The sequence below is a fragment of the Sciurus vulgaris genome (genome assembly GCF_902686455.1).
Source record: "Sciurus vulgaris genome assembly, chromosome: X".
NCBI classification, from domain to species: Eukaryota; Metazoa; Chordata; class Mammalia; order Rodentia; family Sciuridae; genus Sciurus; species Sciurus vulgaris.
In genome coordinates, this window is record NC_136471.1 from 22699260 (window position 1) to 22723851 (window position 24592).

General features: G+C 36.1%; 1 protein-coding gene across 3 annotated transcripts in view; it reads right to left on the minus strand.

Moving 5' to 3' along the window:
* SLC25A14 (solute carrier family 25 member 14) overlaps window positions 1-23951 on the minus strand; it is a 33410-nt gene extending 9459 nt beyond the window's left edge. The window contains exons 1-8 of one of the 3 annotated variants that reach the window (XM_079124054.1): window positions 23803-23937; window positions 23435-23672; window positions 18355-18448; window positions 16659-16806; window positions 13574-13668; window positions 12110-12195; window positions 6010-6105; window positions 319-443 (exon numbers count right to left, since the gene is read on the minus strand). In XM_079124054.1, coding sequence (XP_078980180.1) covers window positions 319-443; window positions 6010-6105; window positions 12110-12195; window positions 13574-13668; window positions 16659-16806; window positions 18355-18448; window positions 23435-23500 — 710 coding nt within the window. In that variant the 5' untranslated portion in view covers window positions 23501-23672; window positions 23803-23937. Of the gene's footprint in view, window positions 1-318; window positions 444-6009; window positions 6106-12109; window positions 12196-13573; window positions 13669-16658; window positions 16807-18354; window positions 18449-23425; window positions 23673-23802 lie in introns of all 3 variants that reach the window. The other 2 variants (XM_079124053.1, XM_079124052.1) reach the window with 2 other exon arrangements.
* Window positions 23952-24592: the final 641 nt, after the last annotated feature.

Consider the following 24592-nt stretch of genomic DNA (forward strand, 5'->3'; position numbering starts at 1 on the left):
TCTGATATAAAACAAACCAAGGCAAATATTAGATGAGTTTAGTAATATAGAGTCTGTATTTGAATATATGCAAATCTTATAAACATCTGGTAGGCTGCTATATTACACACTGCTCCCCAATACTCAGGTACCCATAGCATCTGGGATCTTTGTAAATTGAAAAATGTGTAGAAGTCTTGAATTGCTGGAAATAGAAGAGAAAATGGTATTAAGGCCATATGTATCCGGTTATTAATTTCACCTGTGAACATCAGTGACTGAGGCTTTGTGAGCTCAAATTACCAAAAGTATAAAATAAGTACAACCTATCCTACTTACACAAAGTGAGTTAAAATTGTATCTCCCATCATTCCTGACAATATCAGGTGCTTCTTGGTAATATCATAGACAGGTAACTCTACTCCCACAACAATGGCAGCACGCTGAGCAGTTGGAACCACACCCTAGAAAACACAAGTAAAATTAGACACCAAGGAAAAAGAGTGACAAAAATCTCCAAGTGAATAAAATAGGTCAACAGTTGAAAAGTGTGGAAAAAGGCCAAGTCTGAAATACAGAGTTCATTCTTTCAAATCAGTGACTAAAACTTATATACTCCCAACTTGCTTGCTATACTAAAAATAAATTCAATGACATGACACCTAAAGTATAAGAGACAAAAAATAGATAAATTGGATTTTGTCATTAAAAATTTTGCAATTTTAAAGACATCACCAAGACAGTAAAAATAAATGCTTGCAAACTGTATCTAATAAGGGACGAGTACCCAGAATATACAAAAAATTTTAAAACATATGATAAAAAAGAAAAATAACCCAATTTTTAGATGGGCAAAAGATCTAAACATATTTACCCCAAAGAAGATACATGAATGGACAAAGAACAAATGAAGAGTTGCTTCCCATCATTAGTCATTAGGGAAATGCATATCAAAATCATAATGACATACCACTTCACACCTATGAGGATGACTATATTAATTTTTTAAGTAAAACAGCAAGAGTTGGTTAAGATGTGGACAAAGTGGAACACTTATACACTGCTGGTGGGAACACAAAATGGGAGAGCCACTGTGGAAAACGATTGGCATTTCCTCAGAATGTCAAATATAAAATTACCATATGATTCAGCAATTCCATATCTACACTCATACCCAAGAGAAATGAAAATATATGTTCATGCACAACAGCCAAAAAGTACAAAACAACCTAAATGCTCATAAATTGATGAAGATATAAACTAAAAATGTGGAATTATTATTCCCATAAAAAGAAATAAAGTATTAGTACTGGGGATGTAGCTCAATGGTAAGGCACCTGCATAGCATACACAAGGCCCTGGGTTCCAACCCAAGCACTGCCAAGAAAAAAAAGGACTGATACATGCTGCAACACACATGAACCTTGAAAACAGTATGTTAATGCTAATTGAAGAAGTCACAAACGATCACATGTGATATGCTTCCATTTATATGAACTATCTATAAGGACAGAGTAGAGTAATGCTTGTAAAGGGCTGGGAAAGTTGGGAGAAATAGAAAAGGAAAACTAAAGGGTATGGGGTTCTTTTTTTAAAGTTTTTTTTTAGTTGCAGATGGACACAATAACTTTATTTTATTTATTTTTATGTGGCGCTGAGGATTGAACCCAGTGTTTCATGTGTGCTAGGCAAGCACTGTATCACTGAGCCACAACCCCAGCCCCAGGGATTTCCTTTTGATAATGAAAATGTTCTGAACTTAAGACAGTGGTGACAATTGCACAAATATATAAATATATAAATATACTAGAAGCCATTACATTGTATACTTTAAAGGTAAAAGCTGCTATGAAAAATAAAATAAAATCATGAAACAATAGTCAATGAGGAAAGTACAGCTTCCGAGTTTAATTCATAGAATTTTAGGATGTACAGCATGCACCCAGAGTAGGATAACAGTAAAGGTATGAAGTAGCTAGGGAAAAAGGCCTAGAGAAAGCAATATTTCCCCTTACAAGTCTTCCTGTGGGAATATTACCAGTGTTCCACTAACACAATATTCCTTTCACAGCTCACATGACAACACAGGGTTGCTAGAGAATTAAAAGTCACATATTGGAAGAATATTAATGATACAAGAAAATGCTTATGATATAATGTTAAAGAAGGAGAGACATGAAATTATATATAACAGTATTCTAACTCTGGGGAAAAAGGTATACATATACACATACATCAAATTTTAGAAACGATTAGAAGGAAATAAATTTTTTCTAGGGTTAGGAAAACAGCTAAGTTAACTTTCATTTTTATTCCTTTTGTATATTTTTATTTGTTCTTTTCAGATATATATGACAGTAGAGTGTATTTTGACATACTACACATACATGGAGTATATCTTATTCTAATTAGGATCCCATTCTTGTGATTGAACATGTTATAGAGTTACACTGGTTGTGTATTCATATATGAACATAGGAAAGTTATTTCCAATTCATTCCATTTCCTTTCCTATTCTCATCCCCACTCCCTTCCCCTCATTCCCCTTTGTCTAATCCAATGAACTTCTATTCTTCTCTCCCCTCCCCCTTATTGTGTGTTAGCATCTGCATATTAGAGAGAACATTCACACTTTGGTTTTTTTGGGGATTGGCTTATATCACTTAGCATGATAGTCTCCAGTTCCATTAACTTATCAGCCAATACCATATTTTTTACATTTTCACAATTAAATATTTTACCTTTATAATTGTTTATCATTAAAATAAAAAATTACATCCCTTAAATATGTATACCTTTTATCAATCATACCTCAGTAAAGATGGGGAATTGATGAAAATATATAAATAAATTTTTAAAATTGAAAATAACATAACAGAGGGATAACTGCTTTCTGGAGTAACACTTTATTAAAATGTTCAATCACTTCTAAATTCCCAAACTTAATTTATAAAGTAGAAGTGATATAACTGCACTGAAATGCTTGATTCTGATAACCTGGCTGAAAAGTGCATTCCTCTGTGACTCTTCCACCTGCTTCCACTGTTAAACAGGATGACCTTTCCAGAAGACTGCTTGTGAACAGTAAGGCCCAAACTGGGGCCCACAGATACAATTCAGGTCACAGACATATTTTGTGTGGTCCACACAATATTTCTACAAAATTTAAGAAGTTGTCAATATGTGAAAAATTAGGAAACTTCATATAGAAATGCACATGCCTAGCTTCTATTCAAAGGCTAGAAAACTTGGCTACACTGGGCTCACCATCAGTACATGGCAGCTAGAGCTGAGAAGAAACTGTCCTCTTTCAACATGGTTGGTGCTTTCCAGTTCTCATCATAGGCCTCACCATACAACTGGCTCTCCAACTCTGACTGAAGTTCCAGTTACACTTTGTTATTATACTCCCGCTGTTTTTTCTTACAATAGAGTTAGGAACAAAATGAAATGTTTCTGGTACTCATGTTATAATTCAAACAGGAAAATAAACCATGTATTTGAAGAAAATCATTAGCATAGTTCCTTGTTGAAAAGAAGATATTCCTGTGTTTAATATACAAATAAAATGTCTGTATCCAAAAGGATACATAATATAATGGTTTTTGCTTGTCTACATTGCATGCCTTGATCACTTAATTAGTCTGGGTCATAAAAGTAGCTATATTCAGTTCCTCAAAAAACTAAATATAGAGGCTGAGGATGTGGCTCAGTGGTAAAGCACTTGCCTAGCATGTGTAAGGCATTGGGTTCGATTCTCAGCACCACATATAAACAAATGAGTAAAATAAAGGTCTATCAACATTTAAAAAATTTTTTTAAACTAAATATAGAATTACCATATGATTCAGCAATTCCACTTCTGGATATATAGCCAAAAGAATTGACTGCAGAGTCTCGAGAGATATTTACATATCCATGTACATAGCGGTATTATTCACGATAACCAAAAGGTGAAGTTACCTAAGTGTTCATCAATGGTGGAATAGATAAACAAAATGTGGTATATACATACAATGGGATATTATTCAGTCTTAAAAATGGAAGGGAATGCTGACACATGCTACCACATGGATGAACCTCAAGGACATTATGCTATGCTAACTAAAATCTCATTAAAGGACAAATACTATATAATTCTATTTCTATGAGTTATTTAGACTAGTTAAATTCATAGAAAAAGAGTAGAATGGGGGTTGCCAGGCGTTATGGGAAAGGGAAACAGGGAGTTGTTTAATAGGTACAGGGTTGCAGTTTTGCAAGATAAAGAGTTCTGAAGATTGGCTACACAACAATGGGAATGTATTTAACACTACTGAACAATACACATACAAATGGTTAAGGGATCGATTTTATGTATACTTTACCACAATTAAAAACTTTAAAAATATGTGCTGCCTTGAAAAAAATCCCCAATTCTGCTTATTGCTTTGTCTTTGTCCCTTGGAATCAGTTTATGAAAAAGTTCTACCAGTTTTATTTTCAGGTTTTAAGGTAGACTAATCAAGAAAGTACATCATGCTGTGATCAAAGAGCATCAAAGATCATTAATAGATACTATGATCATTAAGTGAAATATTATGTCTATCTCAAAAGAACACATAACACAATGTACTTTGTTTCTTTGTTATATGCCAGGATTATCCAACTAGCCTGGATCATAAAACTATGTCCAGTTATGAGGTATTGTATAAATGTTGCTAGAAGATCCCCTTGCAGATTACTTGCTAATTGCAAAGGGAAAGTTATCTTTTATAACAGCAAGACCTGGTGAACATCATCTTACCAAGTCATCAAACAGCACTATTAATCATGGGGCAACCTAACTTTATGCACCTCTTGCTATGATGTAGCATGCAAAACACAGTATCACCTATGAATCTCTCCCATCAACAATGCTTAACATGAATATAATCAAGCCAATGGTCTCAATGTTCAGCTTATAGGAAATATAAGGAATAGAGGAACTAGTTAAACACCCCCTAGAAACATCCATAAGAAAACTAGCCTGATCTCATCAATAGAAGGAATTTTAACAAAAACTGGATTTTAAGTGTAAGGGACTTATTGTTAATTTTCTTTCCTGTGATAATGGTATTGTTATTATGTAAGAGAATGTTCTTATTCTAAAAGATACATAATGAAGTATGAAAGGGAGCACCATAATGCCTACAACTTACTTTCATATGGTTTTGCAAAAAAAAGGTGGGTGTGTCTGTATATATACATAAATAAAACTAATAAGTTCAAATTCTATCAGTCCTTTAGTCTAGGTCATGAGGTCATGAGGTCATGAGTAAATAGCATTCATAGTTCAATTCTTTCAACTTCTATGTTTTAAATTTTTAATAACAAGTAGTTGTGGAAAATATAAAGGAAGAAAAATAGCAAAGCTCTCATTTTTATTTAGAAGTCATAAATGGATTTCCCATACCATTCTCTCTGCATATTCTATTAGTAGTCTTAATTGCTATTGCTATATCCAGTAATTAACACAGATTAAAAAGTTATAGCAACAATGAGAACAAAAAGCAAAGAATAGAAGGCTGAAAGATAATATGACAAATTGTTAACAGTTATTGCAAAGTGATGGGACTACTAATTTTTGTTTTTACTTTTCTGTATCTTCTCAATATTTTACAGTATGTCATACTTTTTATAAGGTTAAAAAGGTTGTTTTAAGTAACAACTTTTAAACATAAGCACTACAGAGGCCATCGTAGACAAAGATTATGTGTCACTACAAAATTAGCAAAAAATACATTGAAGAACTGAATTCACTGTGAATTTAAACAAACCAAAATGGCCACCTGAAATAATGCAATACTTTTCCCGAAATACACAACCCTCAAACATTAAGTAGAAATAAAGATCACTGATAAGTGTTGGTCCTTTCATTGGTGATGAAGAGCTTCTTACCTTGTTTTTGTGGGGTTGTAATTTACAATTCTATGGCTTTATATAAAAAAGTATTCCTTGCAAATTCTAGAAACTGAGAGTATAGAACAATACCAGGAAAACAGTACTCACCCTCCACAAACCCCTGGTGCCTTCTTGTTGGTATATATCAATGAAGCTGCCAATCATGCTTCCTTGGAACAAGCTTCCTTGAGCCTGCATTCGAATCTAAAATACAAGATGTGATCATTGATTTGACAAAGAGAACCAAAATGAGATGTTTCAACTCATTTAAATTTTTTTAAAAAGTATTTGGGAATTCTTAGAAAGATCTCTGCTGTTATGATGGAATTAATGAGTTAAATTCCAGATAAAAATAATGTAATTTATGTCAAAGTATATTTCATAAAGATTACTTTTAAAACCCTCATGTTCTCCATAGTAATTCCAACATTTCTGGAGTTGGAAGAAAATGTGGGGGAAAAGAAAAAGCATTCAGTGAGGGTAGAAAATAATTCTTAAAATATGATTGGTTTAGTAAAAAGTTAAAAACAACCTAAATATCCCAAAACAATAACAATAACAGATCAGGGGCTGAGATTGTGGCTCAGTGGTAGAGTGCTTGCCTAGCAGGTATGAGGCACTGGGTTTGATCCTCAGCACTGGGTTTGAAACTCAGCAGCACATAAAAATAAATAAATTTAAAAAACAACAACAGATCAGTTACATAAATTATGTACCAAAGTATATCCATTTAATGGAATACTATGGAGCCATAACATTTCCTTGTAGACTAATATTTGTTGACAATGAACAATGTTAAAATTAATGCTGGGGCTGGGGATATAGCTCAGTTGGTAGAGTGCTTGCCTAGCATGCACAAGGTCCTGGGTTCAATTCCCAGCACCACCCAAAAAAAAACCTCAAAATTAATGCTAAATGGAAAAAGGGTTGCAAAGCAGTATGTGCATCATTTTTATTAAAAACATGTAAACTTAAAAATATGCATAAACTCAGCAAGGAGACTAGATAAACATACATACCCAAATATTGACAGTGGTTTATATCTGAATGGTGAGGTTACAAGTGAGTAATTTTTCTCTTTTTCTATTTCTTATGCCTTCCATCTCTCTCTACATTGAACATTCATTACTTATATAATTATAAAAAGCAAAAAAGTGTTTTAAAAATATAACTTTAGGGGCTGGAGATACAACTCAGTTGGTAGAGTGCCTGCCTCGCAAGCACAAGGCCCTGGGTTCAATCCCCAGCACTCAAAAAAAAAAAAAAATAATAATAATATATATATATATATACATATATATAAAACTTTAGGCTTAAAAGACCTTAAATTGAATTTTATTTGTGAAAAGCATGATACTATATTCTGTGAAGTGGCATTTGAGAGCTGTAAGAAAGAAAATACAGCATTAAATAACTATGTAAAAGATTTGGTACAATATCCCACAGACTCTACACACACAAAATCATAGTAATCAGTCACAAAATATGTGGCCCAAATGTAGGTCTGATTTTCATGAAGCATGACTCTAGTATTCTAGATTTCAATAAATGTCCTTGCTAAGTCATGTAATGGTGGCATGCTTTTATGCATAAAGCCAACCGCCATTAAAAGAGATTTGAAATAAAATCCTAAACCCAATTAAATAAAGATGCAAACTATCACAAAGACAAATAAGTACTACTCTATGGGAAGTTGAAGACTTCTTCAAAAAAGTGATTCCTCAGCAGGAATAGGACTAGAGTAAGGTAAGTGAATGTAGGTGATGAATACAAAGATGTTCACTGTACTATATTTTTCTCTACTTTTGTGTATGTTTGAAATTGTTTATCAAAAACTACACAAAAAATTAAACTCTTAAAAATAAAAATGGAGGCCACAGTTGAGCTATACCCTAAAGGCCATCTACCTATCACCCAAAACTTAAGTTATCCTGATTTCCCCAAAACACCATCTCTAATCATAAAAAACATAAGATATACATCCTTATCAGCATGATTCAGTGAAATGAAACCAATCAATTACAGACAAATCAGTTTAAATAGCTCTACTTGCCTTATAAAGAATGGTAATGTATAACAGCCAATCAAAAAAAAAAAAAGGTCAAAATAGCTGGGCACAATGGTACATGACTGTAATTCTAGCAACTTGGGAGGCTGAGACAGGAGGATTGCAATTTCGAGGCCAGACTCAGCAACTTAGCAAGACCCTCAGCAACTTAGTGAGACCTTGTCTCCAAATAAAAAATAAAAAGACAGATGTACTCAGTGGTAAAGCACACCTGGGTTAAATCCCCAATATTACAACAAAAAAGGTCAAAATATAGTCCACCCTCCATATGCACAGTTCGATATCTACAGACTCAACTAACCACTGATCAAAAATATTCATAAAACAATCTGTATCTGTACTGAACATGTATAGACTTTTTTCCTTGTCATTATTCCTAGAACAATACAATATCATAACTATTTACATAGTATTTGCATTATATTAGACATTATAATTAATCTAGAGATATTTTCAAGTACACAGAAGGATGCACATAGGTTAGATGCAAATACTACACCATTTTATATAAGGGATTTGAGCATCCAAGGATTTCAGTTATCCCAGGGGTTAGAAGTCCTGGAACCAATACTCCTGTGAAAAATTTCAGATGAGTATACTTCCTCTTTTATGTATCATAAGCTGTGCTGTAACTACTATAAGGTGAGATTCTTACTATTTGGTTTAAAGTCTCCTGGATCAAAATAAATACTTTCTCTTATTGTATAACAACAAACTTAAAATTTTTTCTAACTTAATCTGATTTTATTTTGAAAAAACAAAAAGAAATTGCTTTCCCTTAACTTTCTGTCTCCCCATGGGCCGGAATACAGATGTGATGGTGGCCCTACTTCAACCAAACAGATTAAAACAATACCATAGGACAGGGGTCAGCAACCTTTTTCTGCAAAGAGCCAGACAATACATATATTAGGCTTTGTAGGGCCTGTGGCCTCTTTCATGACGACTCAGTTCTGCTATAGAAATATCAAAGCAACCATAGACAATACAGAAACAAATGGGGTGACTGTATTCTAACAAAACTTAATTTACAATAGACAGGGGCCAGATTCAGCTCAAAGACAGTTTGCCAACTATGCCCTTAGAGATGGCAATGCAACAAAATTGGATGAACCTGGGTCCTGGATGATTGCACCAAAGGACCACCCACCAGCATAAACTGTTGTCCTCTAGACGGTTACATGAGGGAGAAATAAACTTATATCTTGTTTGAGACCATGCATTTTGAGTTACTTGGCCAACCAGGGAGAGATTATAGAGGAGAAATGATGTAATTTTCTTGCATAGAGAAGAGAAAAATTTTAGGTGTGTATAGGAAAATAAGCCTATAAACGAAACCAAGGAGTATGAAACCTAGGAGAAGAATCAAAACCAAAGTAGAGGAGAAATTAGTCAAAATAGGCTGAGAACTAAAATGTGCACAGGATTGGATAATATAGACAATACTACTGAACCTGGGAAGTAGCTTCTTTTTGGTATCGGAAATTATACCCAGCGGTCCTCTACCATTAAGTTATATTCCCAGTCCTTTCATTTTTTTTTTTTTTATTTTGAGACAGGATCTCACTAAATTACTGATGGTCTCACTAAAGTGCTAACCTTGAACTTGAGATCCTCCTGCCTCTGCCTCCCAAGTGGCTGGAATTACAGGTATGCACCACTACACCCAGTTCTGGGGAAAGTAGTTTCAAGCAAGTAGCAGAACAGAAGAGAGAAGGCGGTGTCTTAAGGAGGTCAGAGGGTCAGGAGGAAGTACTTTAAGAATGACTTGAACATATTTATCATTGAGAGGGAGACAACTAATAGAGAGGAAGGGAATTAAGATTATAAAGTAGAAAAATGGGCTTGGGATACAGTGTAGTGGTAGAATGCCTTAACATGCATGAAGCCCTGGGTTTAATCCACAGCACTGCAAAAAGAAGAGATTAAATGACAGAGAATGGTCCTTAGTGAAACAAAAGTAAGAGTAAATTCATGGTTTCTAAGCTTGATAGTGTATCAGAATAACCTGGAAGACTTGTCATAAACTAGACTGCTGGGCCCCATCCCATCCTTTCTGATTCAGTAAGTGTGGAGTGGGGCTCAAGAACTTGCATTTCTAATGAGTTCCTAGGTAATGCTTATGTTGCAGGTCTGGAGAACCACATTTTGAGAACTACTACAGTGGAGACAAAGTACAGACAGGTATAAATGTAAATAAATTTATAAGTGATGGGGAGAAAGGCCAGAACAGGTAGAAGGTGAGGCCACAGGAAGTAGAGTTGTCTGCTGAGAGAGAGAAATAATGAGATAAAAGTAAGGTTTAAAGATAATACTCTTGAAGACAGGAAAAAGAACTAACTGTCCCAGAATTAGTGAAATTGTGTTTATAAATCACATAGGCATGGTCACAGTCTAAAATTGTGACTTTCCCCAACCCATCATTATTCAGTTCTATCAAGGTATAAGAAAGGAAAAGGCAAACTGTAGCATTTTGCCAACAGTTATAATTTCACAAGAGAGATTAGAGGAATAGGATATTGAAGCAAATCACTTAGGTGAGTAAATCTAGGATACAAATGGATAAGAAAGGAAGTTTCAGGGAGTTAAGTACATTTTTCTTGAAAAGGACATCCTGACAAGTATAATTATATTGTAAATATTTTAGAGTTCTAGGATATAGTCAATTCTCCTCATAAATACTTTTTCTACAAATCTAAGGTTATGTAAAAATTTTAAAGCTATTAGTCTCACTTTAATGCAGAAACACAATTTCACCTCTCTTTTCTGCCAACCACCAGTGGTTTCTTTCCTATGTGCTGTTCTACAAGTCACCCTCTAAGCTCAAGATTCTCTGAATTGCAATAGATTTCTCTTTCACTGTGGTTTCACCAATGCTGAAATCAATAAAGCATGTGTCTTCTTACTTTATTCTCACATTCCCCCTAAAATAATTTCTTAAAACTTGGGATCCTAACTGGACACACACCTATAATTCCAGCTACGGGAAGAAAGCTGGAGGATCACAAGTTCAAGGTCAGTCTAGGGAACTAAGCAAGACCTTATCTCAAAAGTAAAAAGAAAAACAGGACCAGGGATATAGCTCAGTGGTAGAGTACTTAGGTTCAATTCCTAGTATCAAAAACAAAAAAAGCCCCTTGGAATCCTGTTACATATTTCAATCATATACTTAGTGATTTAATCGTAAATTTAAATAAGTTCATAAATAGGAAATAGAACTGGGGTTGTGGCTCAGTGGAAGAGCACTTGCCTGGCATGTGTGAGGCCCTGGGTTTGATCCTCAGCACCATATATATATATAAAATAAAGGTCCATTGACAATTAAAAAATATTTTTAAATAAATAAATAGGAAATATTTACCATTTTGAGATAAGGTAAGATTTAGATTTCTATTAAAATGTTCCATTATATGATGTGATAAAATATTAAGTCTAATTATACTAGCAAATCAGCACCATTAAACCATAGTTGCATTGTGGTTCCAATTTCAGAATATACCCAAACAGACCAAAATATAGCATTTTTAAAGTCAAATCTCATCTTTAAGAGAAATGTGGATAAGAAGGGAAAGACAGAGACAGGTATCTCACATAGTTATTAAAGGAGGCATCTCCAAAAATTTATCTCAATTCATCCCTTTGTTTGATATCTCAGGTTACACCACAGATCAGCATACCATGTGAAGACTTGGAATGGGTAAGGGGGATATGCCTTCCTTTTGTAAAATGGGAAAAGGTCTATTAGAAATGCAGGTTCATTCTCAGAACAGTTTGAGGAAAGAATACAAATGGAAGTAATACAAATCTGGAAACTGATTTCCTTAAAACTACACAGTCCTTGAAAATATCCTAGAGGGGCTAGCATAACCATTTGAAGACCAATAGGTAATCCGTATCATAATAAATTGACTACAATTTATTGAACATCTGCTACCAAGTACAATTTCAGGCAGTCGACATTTGTTATATTGAATTCTTAGTAATTCTTAACCACTGCATTATCTTCATTTTACAAATGGGGAAACTCAGTGAGGCTTAATGCAATTAGGTGACTATCCAATGGGCAGAATGGGAATCTGAACCCAAACCTGACTTAAAGATTGTGCTCTTTTCAAATCACACTGCAGACATCTTTCTTACCTTTAGAACATCGGTGGGATTGGCTATAGTGGATGATATCACTCCTGACACCACCCCACAGATCATATTAATTAGAAGAGTTTCATCTGTAAAAGGGATTTGAAAAAAGAAAGGTCTGATTTTATTAGGCACTAATTTCTGAAAAGAGAGTACTGAACTATTGGAGGAAGAGAACTTTGGTCAGAGAAATGACTTAAGAAACTACCAAGTTTATGAAAGTAAAGAAACTCAAGTATTTCTAGATCCCAAATCAGCACCACACACAAAAAAAATTATAAAATATAAATCAATGTTTCTACCAAAAAAAAAAAAATCAGCATTTCTAAAAGGACACTGGAACATGTCCTATTCTTCTACATAATTGTCATACCCCACATGAATTCAGAATGTGGTTACTTCCCCTTCAATCATTTCAAACTAAAGTATATGTTTTCTAAGTCTTCTTACGGACAATCATCAACATGAAAGATTCAGGAAATGACTGTGAAAAGATAAAATCTTACATCTAATAGGGAAAAATTATCTAAATATTGATTTTGACTGGCCTTAAATCTCCAAAAGCTTCTATTTATTTATAGAGGCTTCTATTTATTTAGAGGCATCTACAGTCAAGTGAAAAAAATAATTTAAATATTTACTAACTTTAGCTAGACAAGCACTCTATCACTGATCCATACCCCAACCCCACAAGCAATAATTGATCATTAAATTCCTTAACTGAAAAAGGGAACACAGAAACCATAGAACATATCATTCTACAACAAAAATTCTATCTTCTCCCCACCATAAAGATCCAATGAATAGAAACTAAGTAAACCCAAGTGAAGAATCTATGAAAGGAAATTATTTTAGGAAGAGGTGGAAGAAAATTCTTCAGGATCCCCAAAGAGGAGGCTCCAGAAAAAGTTGGTTTAGGACAACAAAGTGATTCAAAGGACATTACTAACCGAAAGTCTCTCCAGTTGTTCCCAACCATCCAACTGCCCCAGGCCTGTGGTAAAATAACCATTTAGTACATATAAGGCTGGAAATGATGCAGCAGTAAACAGAGAGACATACAATAATGTTGAATGTGGGTAAGGTGGCCATAGGTACATGACAATCTAGAAAACAATAGCCTAAAATTAATCTAACAAAAGCTTATCAAAATTGGCAGCTAGAAATGCCTTATGAAATCCTCTTATTGATGAGGATAGCACTAATTTTTTGGACATGATTGTTCCATGCTTCCTCAGGGCTGATCAGAAGGTTTTTTTATTAATAATAAAGGACAAATTTGAATAGCAGGTCCCTTTAATGCATACATCACCTCTGCAAGGACTTATCCCAAATCAGCACGTGCTCACTTTGTCCGTGAAGTGGTGATCCTCCATTCTCAGGCATCATGTGATGAACATTTCACACTAAGCATGGTTTCAATAATCCCTTTGAGGATCACTTCAAAAGAGAGTTGAGTATACTGACCTTCTAAACGTTCTACAAATAATCGCTTCAAGCTTTGGTAAATCCCGATTTTAATGGTGCCATATGATGCCTGTCTTAGTAAAGCAGGAGCAATCCTTCCCAAAAGAAAAGTTAACAAAGAAAGGTTAATTTTACTCAACATGCATTTGCATATTATACATATCAGCCAACTCATTTCTGTTTTCCACCTCATTTCACCCCAAAACACAGAATATGCATTTTTTAAGCACCCATGAAACACTGACCAAGAGAATAAAGTCTAGATCATAAAACAAACCTCAACAAATTTAAAATAATTGAAATCATATAAAGTATATTCTGACCATAATGAAATCAAACTAGAAATCATTAAAGAAATATTCAAACACTTGGAAATTAAACAACACACTTCTAAATAATCTATTGGTTAGAGAAAGTCTCAAAGGAAATTTTAAAAACACAAACCTGAGGGGCTGGGGATATAGCTTAGTTGGTAAAGTGCTTGCCTATCATGAAAAAGGCCCTGGGTTCGAACCCTAGCACCGCAAAAAAAAAATCAAAATCAAAATTCAATCTATGAAAATATACGGGAGGCAGCCAAAGTATTGCTGAGGGAAATTTATAACACAAATTGCTTACATTAGAAAACAGGGAAATTTTCAAATCAATAATTTAAGTTTCTACCTCAAGAAACTAAAAATTAACCTAATACTAGCAGAAGGAAGAAAATTTTAAAAGAATATAACTTAATGAAATTGAAAATAGAGTTGGGCTCAGTGACATACACCTGTAATTCCAGTGGCTCGGGAGGCCAAGTCAGGAGGATCATGAGTTCGAAGCCAGCCTCAGAAACCTGTCAAGGTCTGAGACAACTTAGCAAGAACCTGTCACAGAGCAAAAAAGTAAAACAGAATAGAAAAGGCTAGGGATATGGCTCAGATGTGGCTCAGTGGATAAACACCCTGGGCTCAATCCCTTGTGCGAGAGGGGGTGGTGGGGAGGGAGGGAGGGAGGAGAGAGAGAGAGAGAGAGAAAGAGAGAGAGAGAGAGAGAACAGAAAAATCAATGAAATAAAACGTTGGCTCTTTGAAAAAAATATACAAAATTAATAAATTTGTAGCATGACTCATAAAGAAGGATACAGAAGCTACAACTCCCCAATATCAGGAATAAAATGGAATAGTTCTGCAAATCCTGCAAGCATTCTAAGGATAACTTCATGCTCATAAATTCAACAACTTAGAAGAAATGGATTAATTCTTTGAAAACCACATATTGCCAAAACTCCATTAAGATAAGGTAGATAATTTGACTAAGTACTATAACCATTGCAATGAACTAAATGCTTGTATACTCCCACCACAAAAGTCACATGTTAAAATCCTCACCTCAATCTGATGGTACCAGAAGCGGGACCTTGGGAAGTAATTAGACCACAAGAGTAAAGCAATGGGATTAGTGCCCTTACAAAAAGGACCTCAGAGAGCACTAGCTCTTTCTGCCAAATGAAGACACAAGAAGTTGGCAGTCTGCAACCGGGAAAAGGGAACTCACCAGAAACCAACCTCCAGAACCATGAGAAAAAATTCCTGTCTTATTATAAGCCATCCAGTCTATGGTACTTTGTTATAGCAGCCCAAACTAAAACCACAGTAAAGAATTTGAATTCATAATTTAAAAGTTCCCAAAGAAGAAAGCTCTAAGATCAGACAATTTCGCTGGAGAATTCTACTAACATTTAAAGAATTAACACCAATATTATACAGTCTCGTCCAGAAAGTAGAAAAGGGAATGCACGTCAACTCCTTTTGGTTAGTGCTACCGTGACACCAAAACCAGACAAAAATACATGGAAAAGAAAAACTACAGACCAATATCTCTCATGAACTCAGATGCAAAAATCTTTACTAAAACATCAGGAAACTGAATCCAGAAACGTACAAAAGATTATATCCTATTATCCACCATAATAAATCCATCAACCTATACTTCCTAATACTTACAGATACATCTTTAATCTTATCAACAAGGAGGTACTAAAACCAAAATCTCAGCCTATTTAAGTTCTGCTCATAAACTGGAGACCTTTTCACTCATGCCTCCTTTGAAATTCCTCCAAATTGCAGAACTGTACTTTAGGAGATATAAATAGCAATAGCTCAAATGGTTAGGATTGAAAAATGATGACTAAATATGCATATTTCTGATTTTATCACTTGTTATCAGAAAAAAATATCTTGTGATTATCCATGCTGAGGAAAGAACAAATTAAAACAGATGATCCATGAATCACCTGCTTCAGAATGACTTTTTTCCTCCAAGAAAATTATTTTTAAGATAAGCATAACATAGGTTAATGAAAAAACTGATTTCCATTCTAAGCAATAAACTGATAACCTAGATTTAAAATGTCCTATGATATTGTTCAGCAGATAAGCTACAAAGTGGACAAAAACAATCTCAAACTGATGGCTAATCAAAAGGTGACCAAAAGAGATGGGTCTCCCTCTCTCATTCTGCATTTTTGTTTAAGCTACCAGAATAACATTTTCTTAAAAAGGAAAATTTTAAAGGAAGTCACACAGGAAAAATATCACAAGGATATATGTGGTTAATTGGTGCTGCTATTAATAACAGCTGTGGATAAGTCTCAAGAAACTAGGAGAAAACCTATGCTGCAATGATATGTCCATTTTAACATATATCACTCATAGCCGGAAAAACATAAAATCCAAAGTTCAAGTCTTACAAGCAGGTAAAATATAAACAGACCCATTAACCCAGAATTACAAGTTGAATGGTGAATTCAAAGGGCTCGAATTAATATTGAGTTGAAATACTTGGCCTATTTATGTATTTATTTATGGTATCAGGAATTGAGCCCAGAGGGGCTTGACCACTGAGCCACATCCCAGCCCTGTTTTTATATTTTATTTTTTGTTTTGAGACAGGGTCTTGCTAAGTTGCTGACGCTGGCTTTGAACATGCAATCCTCCTGCCTCAGCCTTCCAAGCCACTGGAATTACAGACATGTGCTACCATACCCAGCCTTGGCCTCTTTAAAACGCATTTCTGTTCATGATGCAAGAAAAGAATCCAGCCTTACCCTGAATACAAAGCCAGTACACCTTCTTCTTTATAGATTCTGAACAAGGCATGAAACATCCCTCTATATTTTATCTCTTTGAAACGGACATCGATGCTTTGGCCTTGGACTTGAAGTCGTGTTTTGGTAAGGTCCACAGGGAAAGTTCCTACAAAGGAACACACTCACTTATAAGTATCTTCAAGGAGTCACAGTTCAGTTTTGGCTAAATATAAGGCAATGAGAATATCTGAAACATAAGACAGAGTCTTTTTTAACACACATAAGGGCTGGGGGTATAGCTCAGTGGTACAGCACTTGCCTAGCATGCACAAGCCTTTGGTTCCATCCCCAGCACTGTAAAATAACAGTAAGAACAACAACAACAACATACAAAAGATCTCTACTAGAATGCCACTGCCAGAAGACAAGAGTTGTATGTGGTAAAGTAAAATGTACAATACTATATCTATGCAACACAATTTGACACATAGTATATTTGACACTGTGGATATGCCAATTATCAGTCTCTTTTCCACCCCCTCCCACCTCAAGGCTTCCCAGCTTCCCCTCATATTATCTCAAATTTTTACAAACACAGAAAAGTATGGTCTTACTACTCCAGGTGCTCTTATAAACTACAAATTTTTGTGAGTTTTTTTCTTTTATATGGTTACAAGAAATAAACAGCTCCCCAGTATTATGAAAGATAATGGCAAAGTCCTACTTGGTTCTACTCATTCTGGTTTCTTAGGTAATTCAGAACTAATACCAGCAGAGTGCTTGGGGCAGAAATTTCTTTAACCATACCTCTTTTCTTAATGTGAACACACAAAAGTGGTCATTACATTGACAAAATACATTTTCAAGGAATATTTAAAGGTCTAAAACTAACAAGGTGATTATATAACTCGTTCGCTTTTGGCTTGGACATCAGAACATCTACTAAGAAAGTTAACAAGGACTGGTAGATCATAGTCACTTATGAACAGTAGAGGAAAGAGAAAATATGGAAGATGAAAAATCAAAATCTAGACTGGGCATGGTGGTACAGCCTTGTAATCCCAGCTACTCTGGAGGCTGAAGCATGAGGATTACAAGTTCAAGGGCAGCCTTGGCAACTTGGTGAGACCCTATCTCAAAATGAAATGAAAAAAGGATGGGGATGTAGCTCAGTGGCAAAGTGTCCCTGGGTTCAATCCAAAAGAAAGAAAGAGAGAAAGAAAGAAAAATCAAAATCTAAAAATATTTAAAAATTTAAATTAAATAGAGAAGACTATTTTTTCAATCTTGTTTGTTTTCTTCTCAAATAGAATACCAGTTTGAAAGAAAAGCTGGGGCACTTACTAAGAAAATTATAAACAACTTAGCATAGAAGAATGAACATTAGTACATAAAGCAGAAACCCATATCATATACAACTCCTGTATTTTCATATGTATTACTTAAGCCTAGCAAATTAGCAAATCATTAAACTATCAAAAGAGCTTCCCAAATTTGACTTTTCTTAACTTCATCTACCATACCATTAGTAGTACTTCCTCAGAACTATTAGTAGTTCCTCAGAACTATTTCTTGATGGCTTTGAGACAATAATTTTTGAAATGAAGAGGGCAAGATTTTTATTTTTTCTCTAGTTTTCATCAAAAAATAAATATCACCTAACACCATTATCCATAACATAAAATGCAAACTTGTCATTTTTTCACATTCTTACCAAACTCAGCAACAATAGAGGCAAGGCCGCCATATACAAAGGGTTTCCAATTCAGACCAGACATCTCATGGCTTACAGTGGCACTTTTCTGGTGCTAAAAATAAAGACAAATCAGAACAAGGCACAAAAGTGAGGAGCACTTGTTAGCATTTGATCATGTGTACTAGATCAACAACACCGGCAAATAAAAAAAAATCCCAAGTAAATGGCAGGCCCTATTTTATGTGCTGGATGATCATGAATTTGTTCTTACTGGGGTAGGTGTGTAATTCAACCTGTGTCCTCATTCTCTCTACTTTCTTTAGTGTTATTACTCATCCCCACCCAAAGAAGAGTCTTCATTCCATCCAGCATACCCAACTAAGACATTCTACTAAACAATTACAAGTGAAGGAAACTAGAATTCAAGTTACATAGGCCGAGGCATCTCATAAAAGCAGTTCATGGTATTCAGTTAGCTTGATTCAGGTACAATGCACAGGCTCACACCAATACCCTCTCATGTTCTTAGTCCTCTCATCTCTCCACTGAACTTTAAGGTTTGAATTTGTCCAAGAGATACTTCTAGCAGCTGGGGTTGTGGCTCAGTGACAGAGTCCTTGCATGGCATGTGTGAGGCCCTGGGTTCAATCCTCAGCACCGCATATAAATAAATAAAATAAGGGTCCATTGACAAATAAAAAAAATATTTTATAGAAAGAGATATTTCTAGCTACATACAACTAGCTTCCCTGACTAGGACCAGGCTGAGCTAAGGCTCTTTTCACCCTCCTTCTGGCTACCAGAGGAATGACAGCAATACAGATCACTTCCTTCTGACACTGAACACATATCCTTCTAGTGGGTCTTCTTCCCTCGACAAAAGCCTTTTAAAAAAAAAAAAAAAATATATATATATATATATACAAATTCTGTTTTTCTTTTATACTCTAGTTCTTTAATAATATATTCTCTTCCCAGCTCCCCTCTTTCTCCATCCCACCTGTCAGACCTGTCATCTTCAATCTTTTTGACTTTCTTCTCTATTTGTGCCATTCTCAGCTCCTCCCTCTTGGATTTGATTTTTTTCCCCAGCTCTGGCGTCTAGATCAGCAGTGTTCAAATTTTAGCATGTACCAGAATCATCTAGAATGTGTATTAAAACATGGACCACTGAGCCTCTCCCTCACAGTTTCTGGTTGGTGTTCTGGGTCTGGCCATGAGAATTTGCAAGCTCTCAAATAATTCTGATGTTTCTACACCTAAGAAGTACTACTCTGAATATCACCTGTGAAATTCTGGTTCAGCTCACAGTAATATCTTTCTTAGTTGTGATTCTCATTTCCTTTAAATACTCATTATTCAGAGCTACATAGTGTGTATACTTCTGAACTTCAAAAGCAGCTTCAAGTAGTTTACAGTCAAAAAGGAAGACTCTAAAATCAGATTACTTAAATTCAAATCCTGACTATTTCCGTGAATTTGAGTAGATTATTCAACCTTTCTATGCCTCCATCTTCCAAACTATAAAATGTGATAAAAAAAACTATATCATAGGGTTGTTGTGAAAATATATATGTTAAACACCTAGACAAGTACCTTGCACATAGCCCAATAACTATTAGCTAATTATCATTATTACATTTCTGAAAATTTAAGTACCCAAATTTACATTTTAACAGCTAGTAGCTGCTGTCCACCCCCATCCATTGCCAATCTAGGGTTAGCAATTTTGAGTTGCAGTCCCTTTTTAGAGGAGACAAGGTTTTGCTTTGTTTCCACATAAGAAATTCTCTGTAACTAAGAAAAGAACAATTTTCCAGAGAGGATTACAAACATACAAATGAATGTTTTAGTTACAGGTCGCAAAAATAATTATGGAAACTTCAAGCATAGTATACGTAGAGTCTGGAATAGATAACCCTATTAGAGGAAAGTTATTAAAAGAATTCTAAAGAGCAAAGTAGGGTTAGATAATTGAAATATCAGCTGCAGTTTGAAACAAATCTTAAATACTAAATACTACCATATCAACATCTTTATGCCTGCATTTTAAGATTAGAATTGATAGTAAAACATGATACATATGGTGAGAAAGTAGGGATGGAAAAACAGGACGTGGCATATCCATCCCCTCTCTGAGTCTATGGGGAAAAATTCACTGTTGACCAATTTAGAGATTCCCCAGAATAGTCTTAAATGTTTCAAACAGCTGCTATGCTTCTTCCCAAAACCATCTTTACAATTTCTTTTAACTCTTCTCATTGGAGAAAAAGCCTCTCTCAGAACTTTACTACCTGCTACCCAGCCTTTTAATAAGGCAGGGGCAGAGTCATAGCAGGAACCAAATCTTAAGCTGGTTGGCCCAGGGGTTCCCTAAAGTAGTTTTCACAAATAAGGGCATCTAGGGTGTTTTTCTGCTTGATTTATTTAACTTAAAGAGATCACATTTTTTTTACTCCTGGAACATTTTAAAAAATTACCTGGCTTGTGTGAAATATTAATAGTAATTGGTAGTTGATATTATTTAGTGTCTTTACTTGGCAAAATAAGCTTGACTGCCCTTTATTTATGGCCCCTCCCCATGCTTACATTTGAATTTTACTGGTTCATGAAATCCAAGTGTGGTCAAATCCTACACTGCCTCTTCCAGCACTTCCCCACCTGTTCATGATAGTAAAATCTCTTTCACTCCAATGTTAGGAAAGTATCTTATGAAGTAATACTGTATCATCTTTGATTAGACAGTCCTTCCTCATGGTAGGACAAAAGTTTGTCTTTCTCAAATCATTTTCACTGAGTCTTTGGAGGCAATATTGAACAAATGTATTATTTTTTTCCTCGGGGAGTCCATCAAATATTTAAAGATAGCAATCATGTTTTCCTATATCTTACCTTTCTCAAGCTCAATATTCCTGAGACTTTTCTTAATTCTATATATTTTACTTCAATTACTATAGTTGAAAATTGCAGTTGTTTTTTAGGGAGCCCTATCACACTATGGAATCATTAAACTGTCAGCTGATACCTCTGAGTCTTTTTACATTTACATAAAGCTGTACATATGGATGCATGTTATGTCAAAACTGTCCTACAAATATTTGTTGAACCTCCATTTCTATTTTCTATATCTTAAATTCAAGCACGAAAATAATGAGTACCATTGGGTTTATCTTCTAGTTGCCCAATGTTATTTCTTCTCTTAACTAGGTAACATCATGAAGGCAGACACTGTATCTCATGGTACTTTTTATAACTCTCAGAACAGCTTGTGCAAAATTTGGTACAACATCATTAAATAATTGTTTTTATCAGTGTGACATTCTTTACCTATATATAAAATATTACAACCAGGCACAATGGCACATGTCTATAACCCCAGAGGCTTGGGAAGCTGAGGAAGGAGGATCACAAATTCAAAGTCAGCCTCAGCAACTTAGGGAGACACTGTCTCAAAATTAAAAATAAAAAAGGGCTGGGGATATGGCTCAGTGGTTAAGCACCCCTGGGTTCAATCCCTGGTACCAAAAAAAAAAAAAAAAAAAAAAAATTACAGGGGAAACCAGAAAGGTAACTTTAGCACCTGGTCAATGCTACACACCCTATACATGACACTGCCCTGTTCCCCAGATATTTTCTACCTAAAAATCCTCTTCCCTTTCTTTTCTTGTGGAGAATTACTTGTATAAAATACCCCAAACCCTGTTAAATTATTTTGACAGATAAGGCTAACCCCAGATATGTGTAAAAGAATAGAAGTCATATCTTAGTTAAAATAGAAATATAATACCCTAAATATTTTTATTATATAAAGAAGCCAATGAAAATCATGTTTAAACCTGCAGATATATATTATAAAGATCTAAGGAAAATTTGATAACCTAAAAGTACCAATAAAAAGGTCCCAGAATACAAGTTACATAACCCTACAATGCTCCAAAGATCTAATCAGAAAAAAATAGGCAATAGAGAATCTAAGACTGAGAAGGTAACAATGTGGAGCAACATATCTTTATTGAAGACATACTAAATGTTCAAACCTACAATGTGCTAAGAGTATAATCATAACATTTTTTATAAAACAGAAATTTGTTCTAACACCAAAGCAATAATTACCACTCAATGTACCTTTCCTGGATAATCAAGGAGATGGGGCAGAGATAAAAGTTGTATTAAATAGAGTACTTGCCTTTTAAGAGCTTAGAATCTGGTGGAAGAAAACAAAGTACTTGATTAGAGAAAATTTAAGTGTTGCACTATGTAGTACAATCTTATAAAAGCAAGAGGAGCATGGAAAAGGAGACAATCAACATGGGTTTAAATAATTTGAAAAAACTCGTGGAGGTGACAGAACTTAAGTTGGGCCTTGACAGAGAGTGCAGGTTGAATCCGGATAGGTGCCAATAAGGGAAAGGGTGGGAGAGGGGACAGGATGAACAGAGACAAATGTGGGAACAAACACAGCATGTGGAGACAGACATCAATCTGATTTGTTCTGTGAAGGAAATGAAAGATTCAAGTGGAATAAAGAATTCACTTGTTGGCTGAAACAAGCAGAAGGAGCAGGTTGTACTGAGAGGCTTAAAAAAGATGTGGAGAGGACACTAAGTTTTTTAACAGGAAAGCGACTTGAGAAAAACCCATATTTAGTAAGCCTACTAGGGGTGCAGGAAGCACAGTGGATTACAAACAGGAGAGGCAGGGAGACTGTCTTAGGATGGTGTGAAGTAAAGAAGAGAAAGATGCTTACAGGCAGTGAGCTTAGAAATAAACTTCTGAAATGGGGACAAAAAGGTATTTAATGGTGTACGGAATGAAGATGAAGGAAGAGTTCACGAGTACTCTAGCCTGAGGGATCGGGAGAGGGGAGGGAGTCAAGGAATCACCGATAGAAAACTATAAATGTCCCTGATGTTACCGAGACTAAGAAACTAATTCATGTAGACAAGCTGTCATCCCAATCAAGTAACCGAACTGCATTTTAATAGATGCCTTCAATGCCTTGATCTCAGGAGTGGCAGGAGGTAGAAACTGAAGGGGACCATCTTTCAACAGCATCCCTCACACTAATACAATGGAGGTGTTTGCTTACTCCGCTTACAATCACCGCCGCCGTTGCAAACTTCACCCTTAGAAAAATTAGGATTATTCCGGGAAAGATACCCATTCACCCTCTGGGTAGCAGGATCTTGCCAGTTCCTCAGCTGTCAGAGCGAGTTCGTGGAGAGAAGGGAGGCGCCTGAAGGAGGCGGCCTCCCAGGGGGGTCGAGGAAGCAGGGTTCAATCGAAGAAGTAAAACCACCGATGCCAGAAGAGTGAAAGACAGGGAAGGGACTCGGCTGAGGGGAGAGAGAGACCAAAGGACCGTTAAGCCCCTCCCAGGCCGGGAACCAGGCCAACCCGGCCCCGCGCGGCCTGGCGCGGCCCAGCCCCGCTCCCCAGCCTGGAAATCCAGGAGCTCCCCCTCACCTGCTCCGGCTCATCAGACGACTGGGAAGCCGAGGCTCCCACAGTCGGAAACGCCACTGCAACGCCAACCCGGAAGCATTGAGACCAACGGAAGTAACCAAGGCGTTGCCTCGGCAACTGTGGCACAGCCATTCCAACTCCGCCCCCTCCAAGCCTGAAAAAAGAAGGCGCGAAATATGAGGCAGAAGCAGCCGGGATCTAAAGGCGGCAGTCGGGAAGGGTGCAGGAGCCAAGGTCCAAAGTGGGCAGCGTGATTTTAAGGAAATATAGGGGAAGGGAGCTAGGGCGTGGCAACTCGGTGCCTTCTGAAACTAACGTGCTTGCCAGTGGAGCAGAAGCATCTCCTGGTAACCCCGTTACCCACCTGGCTCTCACAGGAGGCTGAACCACAGGAGAGCGGTCAGCAGAGCCACGTGGACGCCAGGGACCGGGCGCGAGAAATGATGGGCGGGGCGCGAGAGGCGGGGCATCCTGCGTGTATGCTCAAAGTACGGAAAAGGAGCGAGTGTAAAGAGGCATGGCGAAAGATCTAAAACAAAAATAGGAAAAGTGAGGAATGGGAGGCGGCAGAATTCAGGAAGGTGCGCTGGGAAAGAAAATAAAGATCAGGGCCACAAATAAATCTCTGTGCCTATTGAATGTCACACGTTAGTGACTGAAAAATTATACACAGGCCCTGTACTCGAAGCTCATGGTTTAAGCTGAAACTTAAAGGAAACGGAAGAGGGACCATAAACAGTTAAAGGAGAAGAATCCGAAGAGGAAAAATGCTAATGGCGGAGTCCCAGTT